This window comes from Cydia strobilella, chromosome 22, assembly GCF_947568885.1.
Source record: "Cydia strobilella chromosome 22, ilCydStro3.1, whole genome shotgun sequence".
NCBI classification, from domain to species: domain Eukaryota; kingdom Metazoa; phylum Arthropoda; class Insecta; order Lepidoptera; family Tortricidae; genus Cydia; species Cydia strobilella.
Genome location: NC_086062.1, coordinates 11951327 through 11963667, shown reverse-complemented (window position 1 = coordinate 11963667; position 12341 = coordinate 11951327). Strand labels below are relative to the sequence as shown.

Sequence of the window (12341 nt, the reverse complement as noted above, 5' to 3'; positions counted from 1 at the left end):
TTTATTTATTTATTTAAACTTTATTGCACAAAATAAATACAATGTACAAATGGCGGACTCAATGCCGATCTGATGCCGATACATTTTGTTAACAAAGGTCTCCGTTTTAGTTTTAACTCGGGCATTTTGCTTTCGTATGTCCGCGGATGTTCTCCTCTACAGGTCGCAATTCTTAACCCATGCATAATAGAATCTGGTCACAAATTTTGTGACCAGATTCTATTATAAGAGGGCCAGACACGTATTTCAAAATGAATCAAGATCATTTTGAAATAGGGACTACAGTACGGGAGTTAGAGCACGTTTATCGATCCTGGCTTCAGAGGCCTTTTTGCTAATACAATAGATACGTACGTAACACGTAGGTATATAGTCCTTGCTATAAGGTACAGGTTATAGTTATATTGCACGGAGCAACAACAGACATGTTACGATCGCTTCACGAACACAATGCTCATCAAATAGTTAAGTGCTTAGTCTCCGTTTAACGTCGTAGCAACATAAACACTTAAGGGGCCCACAGACTATCAGTCCGCCGGACGATATCGGCCTGTCAGTTAGAACAAAAAGTTGACAGTTCCGAACAACTGACAGGCCAATATCGTCCGGCGGACTGATAGTCGGTGGGCCCCTTTAGATCATCGATAGACCTTATGCAAATGCAATAAGCTTAAGAATTAATCGAATTTAAACTGTTGTGAGACATACTAACATTAAATCATTTTACGGTTTAGACTCCCTTGTTTTAGTCACTCGCGCGACATGTTATATTATTATGACAAGTGAGTCTAAACCGTAAAATGATTTAATGTTAAGGTTAAGAATTGTCAGTTAACTGTGGACGATTGTACAGTCAGCGTCAATAAGTAGCGGATAACACAACGCTCCTAATGTATCTGGCTGTCTTGTTATTAATTATTTTCCACATCGAGATATATCTGTATACCATTCGTGTTGTAAAGTACCTGTCAAGAGTCTTGTTCTACATAGAGCGATAGAGATGACGATAGAACTTCGAATTCCTAGATAGCTCTGTTCACGTTCAGAGACGTATGCTCGCTCATTGCGAATAACAAGCCCAGATACCGAGGATGCGACGAGGAAAACGCACAGCTTTACGAAAAACGCCCTATTGTCTGACGGTGTGTTACTCGAATTTGAACCTTATTACTGTAAGAAAAAGGTATAAATTTACGTGATGATAGTCGACACGTCAAGTGTGAATGTGAACGTGACGCGGCGAGGCCGACAGATAACGACCGCCTATAATCCTTCCGCTTTCTGAACCTAACGCGAACGCGACAGAAGTTACAGAACTACGGAATATTGATGTAATTATAATTTATGTTCTTTACGAGTTTGGTAGTTAAAGTAGTAGTAGTAGTAGTAGTAAATCACTTTACTGTACAAAACAAAAATTGTTAACATGAAATTCATATAAATTTAGGTACAAAGGCGAGCTTATCCCTATAAGGGATTTCTTCCAGCTAACCTTAGAGTAAATGAGTGGAAAATTCGAATTAGATAGATAGACAAACTTACAGAACGTACAATAATATTTAAAAAGGAAAACTACAATATTAACGTCTACGAATAACTAAAATACATCAATAGCATTATGCAATAAAATAAATATGTACTAGCATACATAAATATATAGTACTAAATAAATATTAAATAAATAAATATATATATAATATATAAATAAAATATATATATTAGCACTCAACCAAATCACAGTTCGTAGGAAAGCCAAAGCTTTTTCAGATTAACTTTGAGTGAACTTAAAGTAAATGAGTTTTCGGCAAAAATTTCATTTTTGGTACAAGCTTTTATCGCTGACTGTAATTTTCTTTCAACAGGCAGCTAATACTCTTCGAGCCAATTTTAATAACCCCAAACCCAATTAGACCAGATACCGATTCGCCAGATTCGCGTTGTTTTATCACAGAGTTCCTATGCCACCTCTTGTCTCCATCATCAGATCAGCTCGATGGTATCATAATATTGCATTGCCACCCAACTTACATAGGAATGCAAATTTTCACCTTCATCGGAAACCGGGAAGGGGGTCAAATTTAACTTGCAAGATTTTATTACAGACAGACAACGGGACACAGGTGAAACAAAATAAAAGCTTGTAAAACTGACGTGGCAAGTTCAAGGCTCATTTATACGGTACGAATTTCTCGTATTTATAATTTGGAACGAACAATCGTATGACGTTATCGTAGGCTCTTAAGGACTACTCGGAACTTACAAAACTGAACTGAAGTACTAAAGTTTTTTTTTAGCGCAGAGTCGCGATCTTAAATTTTTTTTTAGCGCAGTCGCGATCTTAAAATTTAGACTGAGACCAACACTATGTATCTACAGTCAGGTAGGTAAGTAAACCTACTCTTCTTCTTCTTCCTCGCGTTATCCCGGCATTTTGCCACGGCTCATGGGAGCCTGCATGGGGTCCGCTTGACAACTAATCCTAAGAATTGACGTAGGCACTAGTTTTTACGAAAGCGACTGCCATCTGACCTTCCAACCCAGAGGGGGAACTAGGCCTTGTTAGGATTAGTCCTTCACCAAAAAGCGACTGGTAAATATCAAATGATATTTCGTACATAAGTTCCGAAAAACTCATTGGTACGAGCCGAGGTATGAACCCGCGACCTCCGGATTGAAAGTCGCACGCTCTTACCGCTAGGCCACCAGCGCTTCCGCTCCAGGTAAGTATATAGGTACTTACTATAGTAAAATAAATGCATGTCCAGATCTAGCGAACACGCACTGCGCACGCAACGCATGTTTGCTGTAGATTACGCGATTAGCGAACCTTGCATGGGTTGGGTTGTGCTAATTAGGCGCGCAATCTGAAGCAAACATGCGTGCGCACTCGCGGTGCGTTCGCTACCGCAATACCAACTGGCGAACGAGGTTTACGAGGTTGTATTGCTATCTCCTGTGAGTGACCCTTGTGAGTGAAAGAGATGGCATTATGACATGACCTCAGTCGTCAGTTGGTATTGCGGCTAGGTACTATAGATTTTGACGCACCTAAAGACTATAATGTTACGATACGATGCGACATCGTGAAGTGGTAATCTGGGACGTGCATGTAAAATTTAGTTTTTGTATTTTGAAATCGGAAATCTCCCGCTGGACACCCTACTTCTACTACAATAAGATGGTGTCTCGCGTAAATTGAGAAATTTAAAAAATAAACCCTATTACCCTAGCCTAACCTAGACTGTAAATTTGTAGTTCAGTGGCGGCGCGTCAATAAAATAACATTAGTATGATAAGGGCAATCTGGAGCTAATGTGGCTCTCGTTTTTTTTAATCCAGTGCTCGACCGCCTTAAAATTAGGCAAGCCAGTGGGGACCGAGTTTAATGGCCACCCCGCCACCAGAATCGTTTACTACCTTAAACTACAAACTCACCCATTCTCGTCCTTAATCTTCTTCTTCCGCCCTCTCTTCTTCGGCTGGTTGAGCATCATCTGCGGATGCATCTGCATGTGGTGCTGCGGATGCTGCGGATGCATCGCGTGCGGGTGCTGGTGCATCTGCTGGTGGTGCTGGTGCGGCTCCAGCGTGTGGTGCTGCGGGGCGCCGAGCATCGCGCACATCGCGTCCTCTTCCACGAACGAGTAAGGGTCGTCGCATTCACGTTTAACACCATTATACATGTCTTCATCTCTTTTATGGTGTTGTTGATGAGGGTGTTGGTGTGGATGTGGCTGCGGCTGGTAGTGGTGGCCGTGATGTGACATGTCGTACGGCGCGTCAGGCTCGCGCTTGAACCCGTAAGGGTCCGAGTATTTAGGGAAGAATGGGTAATCGGGCTGCGGTTGGGGCTGCTCGAAATGTCTGTAAGGGTAGTGGCGTTGCATCAGCTCGTAAGGTTCTGGCTCATGCTCGGGTTCCGGCTCGAGCTCTTGCTCGGGGGAGGGGTTGTGCGGGGTGGGTGGGGCGGGGGAAGGGTCGTGTGGGACGGGTGGCGCGGGGGCGACGGGCGCGGGGGAGCCCTCGGCGCTGGAGGGCTTGCGGCGCGCCTCGCCGCTGTTGCTCGTCTCGTAGCCATCGTCCTGCCCCTCCGAGCCCTTCTTCTCTGAGCCCTCCTCCCTGTAAACACAAGATTGCAGCTTTAGTATAATTACTTCACTCGAGTGAGCAGCAGAAATAGCTAAGCAAGGTGTACAAAAAACTGACAATGATTTCTGCCTCTAAAAATGATGACACAACTTTATGTGACTCTTCATAAAATTATTCGCATTCTATAGAAAATTAGAAACCTTTTTCTTTCGTATATTGATGATTTTTACTGCAGTTGGCTCTCTTCAAAGCTTGCCGAATCCTAGGTTAGGTTGCTAATGTAGCTATCGATGAGATGACACACTTTCGCTTATGTACATCAGCCGACCCAGATTCTAAGCCCGTAAAATCAGACACACATTCGGCTCTAAATATAGCGCCGTATTACACCTATGGAATATCAATAAGATTAAAAATAAAACACGACACGAGTTGAACAGCCTTTAATGTAAACAAACAAACATACACGTCGCGTCGTTTATTATTGATAAAAGTACCTGCTTATTAATAGTTATTTACGATACAAGTGCGAAATTCGCAACGAATGGGGAATTTTAGAACACGACCGAAGGGAGTGTTTTAAATCGACGCGAGTTGCGAATTACCTATTCGCACGTGTATCGTAGCAACGTTTTACAGTACTTACATTATGGCCCTTTAAATTTCCACGTAATTACATAATGTGCTTATTATAGCACATGGTGTCGTAATGTAGCACCAGATGTACTGTAGACTATTATTTACACGTTTTAAGACGATGGGCATCGGCTATTCTACTGACATTCATTCTGGCAGTATCGAAACCATTAAATGAACGTCTGTAGACCGTATGCCTTTGAAATAAGGGCGACAAATGGTAAAATTGTGTCAACGACACGATGGTACACATTGTATGAATGGAATATTGATGAATAGAATAGAATAATTTATTCGCAAGAATATGTAATATGTAGAAAGGTGTCCTTACAAATATAGTGAGTAACAATAACTACTGCCATTTGGCATGCAAATTTTGGAAACATCAACAGCATAAGAATTAAAATCATTTACATGTCAAGATACTCAATAATGACGAAGTAACATGTGATCACTTTCGTTTAATGGAAGCGTAATTTTAATAAGAGGGGTAATTCTTCGAGCGTTTTATCGTCGTTTTATTCATACCATGATTACTTTATTGCTATTATAATCGGTATCTTTCAATTACCAGTGTCCACGCTGTTTACTGACAAGATCCACCATAATGCCGTCTGTACAGTGTACACACTCGTTAAGTGCCTCTCGTCGGGAGTCTCGGCAAAAAAACCGACCTAAATCGGAGAATGGCGAAACGAGACGTCAGATGAATAAGAGCGAAAAGAGCCCAGTTCTTCATGTTTTTGAGCCGATCGTCCGCGATGAATTCAAATATTTTTTGAAATTTCTCCGCATTCAGTATATATGCTCGTATCTTCAGTCTTAGTGCATCCTCAGCAAACAATTGTTGAAATCCTTTCTCATAGTTTGATTCTTGCAGCGTTTACAATAACAAGAACCATTAGATCAGCACGGTCTTGGCATTTTAATTACCATAGCATTTCTCTCCTACCTTATAACACTCGAACTTTACTCGAAACATTTCAATCAAGTTTGCAGGTTGCAACAAAGGTTATTACCAAAGGTGCAGGTTTTACCTAACGCCGCGCCGACATCAGAGTGGGATCGTCTTTTTCTCCCCCTAGCTAGGTGTCCCTGTCCCTAGCACCTAGCAGCGTGGGAGCGAAGCGTTGCGACGTTAATAATAAATTGTCCCGTTCTGGGTTGGTACCAGTTTTATAATTGAGCTGTTGCCACTTGCGGTTGACATATAGGTATTATGACATTTATAACAAACAAGATACACGGACATAAATAGTGGGGACAAAAGGAATATTTTTTTATGTAAAAAAAACTGTTGTTACTTAGATCAGCACATACAGATATTTTATTTATTTAATCAAGATCATCAATAAGAGCTATGCTCTTGTCGGTGGAGTAATCGTCACTTCTCTTAGCTGGGTCAGCCTTTTAACTCCCTCGTACGACACGACAGAAACTATCTTTTATTTGGCTGAGATATGTGAGCCTGGGCCTTCCTCTGCGTCTTTTCCCCTTAATCTTGCCCTCCAGGATGTTTAAAAAAAATCTATCGTGCGTGCCGTATCAGGTGGCCAACCATCTTGCCCCTTCTATTAGCTATTGTGTCTAACAGGCATCACTTCTCTTCTGCCCAGGGTTCGGAATTATCCAGATAATTATAGTCTGATAATTATCGCGATATATATATCCGATAATATATTAATTATTTTTAGATTTAATTTCCACAATAACAATTACATCACATACAAATTACATTTAAAATACAATAACTAATCTTAAATTAAAATAAAACTAAAACCTTATAAAATAAATTACAACTAAATTAGAACTAACTAAAAAAGTCCTCCAGATCTGATCCTTGCGGAAGGGTGCCCATAAGGGTGCAATTCCGATCCCTTGGCCAAGGAATGAGCCAGCTCTAGGATCTCTGGTGGTGTCTAGGAGCATCTTCTTCAAATATTTAAATAAACTTAGTGCCTCCTGACCCCAAGGTCCCAGAGTCTCCACCGCAAACGCCGCAAATAAGTGATTGCTCGATAGTCCAGCATATTTGCGGCGCTTTAGAGCTTCAGCTGCTGCCGCCGCTCCGCCAGGCCTCAATGAAGTAGCGGCTAAATGGGACGGCGCCAGAGTATCCACACAAGTTGCATCCCAGATAAGTGGCCGTCCCATCCGCCAGGGAATAAGGGTCATTCCGTCGGGCCTCTTTCCGTCGTCGTCGATAAATATCGGATCGTCGTCGTCGTCGTCGATAAATATCGGATAATTATCCCAGGTGCTATATTTTTTTCTTTGAATTCTTTAGTACTTTAGTAGTTTATTTATCAGACATAAAAATCACGATAATTATCAAGATAACTATCATTGACAATTATCCTTTCGAACCCTGCTCCTGTCATGCTCAGTACCCCTTCGTATATACGTCTTTCTTTCCGTCCAGCTAATCCTTAGCATCCTCCGCCAACACCATAGGCCTCCACAATCGTCCTCTGTCCCGTTTTGTCATTGTATTTATTTATGTCGTTTATAACGGCACTCCCTCATTTTGTTCTGCAAGTCGATGCAAAGTAAGCTTATTCGGACTCTACACGCTCTCCATCCATTCTTCCACGAAAACTGTTGTAAACGATGCGCGGCTTACATAAAATAGTAGCAGTATATTAAAACAAACAGGTAGCCATGCAAGTGTAACAGCTGATCGTACTATGACTACTATGTATGTAATGGTAGTAATACTAGTAATAACCGCGCTGAACGATTTCATTCAAGCGCTCCAATTAATTCTAATATGGCCGCCGCGAGACGCTCCTTTGACGTGTTGACTTTTTTTCATTAGATTTAGTTTTTTTTTTATTCCATTCTTTCTCTCTATTGAATGAAACTGTATTTAGGTAAGTACGTTTCGGCGGTTCAGTTTACATTAAATACATTATAAAACAAACATGTAGGTAACCATAATACCGGTAAGAATAACAGATGATTGTACTATATTACTTATGTAATGGTAGTAATAGCCGCGCTGCATGATTCCATTCAATTCAAGCGCTCCAATGGGGTTAGCAACTGTCAAAGGTTTGCATAGATGGCGCCATCATAGCTTGCCCGGCATAAAATTCCTTTAAAAAAACAAAAATTTGACACAATTCTAGGGATTGACAGGGCAAGCTATGCTGGCGCCATCTGCGAAATATTTCGACCTGCCAACCCCATTGATTCTAACGTGCCCGCCGCAAGACGCTCCGTACAAAAATTTATTCACGAAGCATTTATGGGATGACTTCTTGCAAATCTGTTATTTTTACATTAGATTTTATTCATTTTTACATTCTTATTCAATAGATTCAATTATTTCTCTCTTAATTGGATGAGACTATATTTAGGTATGTTTCGACGGTTCAGTTTACATAGAATACATTATAAAACAAACATGTAGCCATGTCCGTAAGAGTAACATCTGGGGCCCATTTCTCGAACCAATATTATTAGTCCACGAACTGTCAAGTCGTATGGGTTACCAGGGCATTCAGGGCAACACACTAATAATATTAGACTAATATAACAATAAATGGGCCCGATCGTACTATGTAATGTTAGTAAGTAATAACTACGCTATGATTCCATTCAAGCGCTCCATTTATGTACCTATAATTTAATTATAATGTGCCCGCCGCGAGACGCTCCTCTGACGCGTCACTTTTACTTTTTTTACGTTATTGGATAGATTGAGCGTTTCTTTTTTTTGCCATTTTTTATGTGAACTTTTTTGCCACTTTTGTGTTATTTCTAGTCAGGATCACGAGCCCTTTTCATCGTTATCGGAGAAAAAAAAGTGTCCCAAAATTTCCATACATTTTTCAAACTTTCCTTTGTGTTACCGTCATACGGAATATATGGGGAAATGGTAATACAATAGGAAAAAACCTTGGGACATTTTTATCCCATTAGGATCGAAAGAGCTCGTGATTCTGAGTAGAAATAACACAAAAATGGCAAAACAAAAAAGACACGCTCGATTACATTATTTTCTTTTACCTAAGCGTATATTGATTTTTAGGTAAAAAAAATACTATTTGAGTATGATTAATATAAAAATTGGTTTAAGCGACGTTTATTCCCATATCAGTTTTATCCTTACTTCATAGTATTTAATGTAATATGGATTATATGGAATTGTGATAATTAATATAAAGTAAGATCAATGCTGTGGAGAAGACCGTCTATCATGTGGGGGTAAAACTGGCATTTTACGGTACGGGGGTACCTATCTATAAGAAAAAATATTAATAATTATGGAGAGGTAAAATGGAGTTTTCTAATAGTTAGTCAAAGGGGTCACAGTACTAAAAAGGTTAGGAACCACTGGTCTAGATGCTCTTTCGTCGATTGTAACTGTTATATCTCTAATTAACTTGGTGTAATTAATTAATACGACCAGATAATATTTCATATACAATGCTTTATTTTATATCACACGAAAACAGAGAGATGTTTTTTTTTTTTTTTATACCACGTCGGTGGCAATCAAGCACACGGCCCGCCTGATGGTAAGCAGTTACCGTAGCCTATGAACGCCTGCAACACCGGAGATATTACACGCGCGTTGCCGACCCTTTAAAAACCTGTACACTCCTTTTTTGAAGAACCCCATACTGTAGCCCCTCGGGAAAACCTCGGCAGGGAGCTCATTCCACAGCCGAAGCGTACGCGGGAGGAAATTCCTCTTAAACCGCACAGTACGCGACCATTTAGGTGCTAGGGTGTGAGGATGAACACCCTGCCGATGGCGAGCGGTGCGGTGATAGAAAGCGGCCGTTGGCATCATGTCAAACAATTCTTCAGAGCACAGCCCATTGTACAAGCGGTAGAACACACACAAGGAGGCGAAGTCTCTCCTTAGACTTAAAGGTTCGATACCGCTTGATGTCATTGACAGTTCCCTCCATATTGGCGGGAGACTGCTTGAGTTGCCAGCTCGTATATAGATATAACAGTAACTCTTGCGTTTGTTTGTACACATACTCCACTTACAGAAGGTCGATGGACCAGAAGGAGCAAAGCTCTTCCTTTCTGACTGTGTCTGAGCGAAGTACTTACAGTCACGGACTTTAATTGTTGAACCATTTAGGGTTCACTTTACATTGGACATTTCATACCGTTAGTATTGACAACCAAATTAGCTTGAACCTGAGATGGGTCAACAATTAAAGTCTGTGATTGTACGTCAATGTGAAGTCCAAATGAGATCATTATATAGACATTTCCCCACATCTTTTTATTTTGCCATGGTTCCATGCAGAGTACATTAGTGCCATAACTGCTAAACGTACCCGTCACCTTCAAGTTCTAATTCCGTTTTTATTTCAACGCAATAAAGTTTCAACTCTCAGAATATTCTACAGCATAGAGTTTCTTATCAAAACGCATTAAGTCCTTTTGCCCGGTCTAGAGGATCTTATTCCACCGTGAAAAGGTTCACAATGGTACAGCCAGAGTGCAGTGGGGGCTCCGGGCGCGGGAAAGTCGATTTCTGCTGAAACCCCCCCCCCCCTCCCCCCTACCGCGCCACCCTCAGCCGCTCTCACCGCTCGCGTGTACTAATAAACATTTGGCAGTGCATTGCAGTGCTCTCACCATTATTTTCGCCAGGATATTCAAACATATTAAAAAGCCAAAATTAAAAGGAACCCTGAAAATTTAATTTACCCATTTGGTAGGTCATGGGTCCACGTTCACGTGACAGCTGCTACACACAAAAACCGGCCAAGTGCGAGTCGGACTTGCGCACAAAGGGTTTCGTACCATTAAAAAAAAACGGCAAAAAAATCACGTTTGTTGTATGGGAGCCCCACTTAAATATTAATTTTATTCTGTTTTCAGTATTTGTTGTTATAGCGGCAACGGCAGAAATGCATCATCTGTGAAAATTTTAACTCTCTAGGTATCACGGTTCATGAGACAGCCTGGTGACAGACAGACGGATAGCGGAGTCTTTGTAATAGGGTCCCGTATTTACCCTTTGGGTACGGAAGCCTAAAAATGAACTGTCATAGTTCATTCGACGCGAGAAGAATAGAGTAAAATATTGTGTGTGAGATATATAAAGAGTACCGGTTATCACTTTATCAGTATGATAAAATAAGCTTTGGAAAATTTCCTTAAATCTGCAAATTCTGCAACGCAACTGACAAGTTCTCTACGGAAAGGATGGCGAGTAAATCATCACGTAATCGTTGTTAAGTAATCTGTTATCATCGTCAACTGTTAACTTACAATTCGACCTTATTACAAAGCCACGGGTTCAACTCGGATCAGTTGTGATGGTGTCGGTAGTGTCGGTACCGCGCCGGGCGAAAGTGATTCAATCATTCAATTAAGTAATAACTCAATTTAAAAGCTTTTCTAGGTCAATATTTGCATGCAGTCTAGTCTGAACACTTGAACGGTCGTCTTAGTCACCTGCGATAATCTTGCGAAACGAAGCGCGCAAAAATATCTGACACAAGAACGTGTTAAGGTTAGATGGGGATGGGATAGAGAAACACTTGTAGGCAATCCTCATACTGTCTCTCTTGGTCCGAGCAACATAAACTATGTTTCTCTTACCCAAGAGTTGGTCAAAAATTATCTATTTACTAATAACCGGGAAGATAACTAAATCATCTTTATTTTAAATAACTAAATAATCCGTCATTTAATTGTTATTTCGAATTTATCTAAATTAGTTTCATTTTTTTATCTAGATAAATTAGTTGGGATTTTAAATAAAAGATGAATGTCAGTAGTACAGTGTCAGTGTGACGGTTTGACACGACGTGACATTCTATAAATTTATTATTATAAGTATGGATGGTATAGAAACGATGCCAATCTCTTATGGAAGAATTGTTGCAAAAGTGACCGCTTTCAGCTTTAAATAATAGTTCCTAATCTCTCCGGTGGCGCTAGTTAGGCTCTGGGACATGAGTATAACATGAACCATAATATAAGGCAAAAAATAACCCGACCAAATTACGTAAGTTGTTTTTGGTAGTATTTCGGTGTATGGTGGCGCCGCCTAATTACTGTTTTTTGATGGACACTTTTCATACATAGAGATTTGGCTCCTTTATATAGTCTCCATGATTATAAGCTTACTTCAATAACAAACGAGGCCAGTTATCTTCATCTAGATCATCATCATCATTCGCTTGCCCTTATCCCATATATTTGGGGTCGGCGCAGCATGTCGAAGTTATCTTCATCTAGATAATTTATCTAAATAAAAAAATTGTCAACGCACTATTTGTGATTGAATTTATCTTCGAATAAATTTATTTGAAATGATTTTATTTTAAATGTGGTATGTGTGAAACCGGATTTTTGCCGAAACCGAGGATTCGGTTTTGTTCTAGTTTCGGACGAAACATGATTTTTATGCCTAAACCGATACCGACAGAACTTCGGCCAGACACTAGCGGAGATGCAGTTTGGCGCGGACGAAAGGTTCGAATTTTTTTGGCCGAAACATGAATTTTATGCCGAAACCTAAACGGTTCGGTCGGACAATACTGTAAAGTCAGCAGCATAAGTTAAGTCGGTGAGGTGTTGAGGAGGATTATCACAAATTGTTATGAGCAATGCGTTTTAAAACATTT

At 40.4% G+C, this 12341-nt stretch overlaps 1 protein-coding gene across 4 annotated transcripts in view; it reads right to left on the bottom strand.

Moving 5' to 3' along the window:
• Positions 1–12341, bottom strand: part of LOC134751507 (trithorax group protein osa) — a 60341-nt gene that overhangs the window by 33074 nt on the left and 14926 nt on the right. For all 4 annotated transcript variants that reach the window (XM_063686925.1, XM_063686927.1, XM_063686928.1 and 1 more), the window contains exon 2: positions 3436–4119. In XM_063686925.1, coding sequence (XP_063542995.1) covers positions 3436–4119 — 684 coding nt within the window. The remainder of the gene's footprint in view (positions 1–3435; positions 4120–12341) is intronic.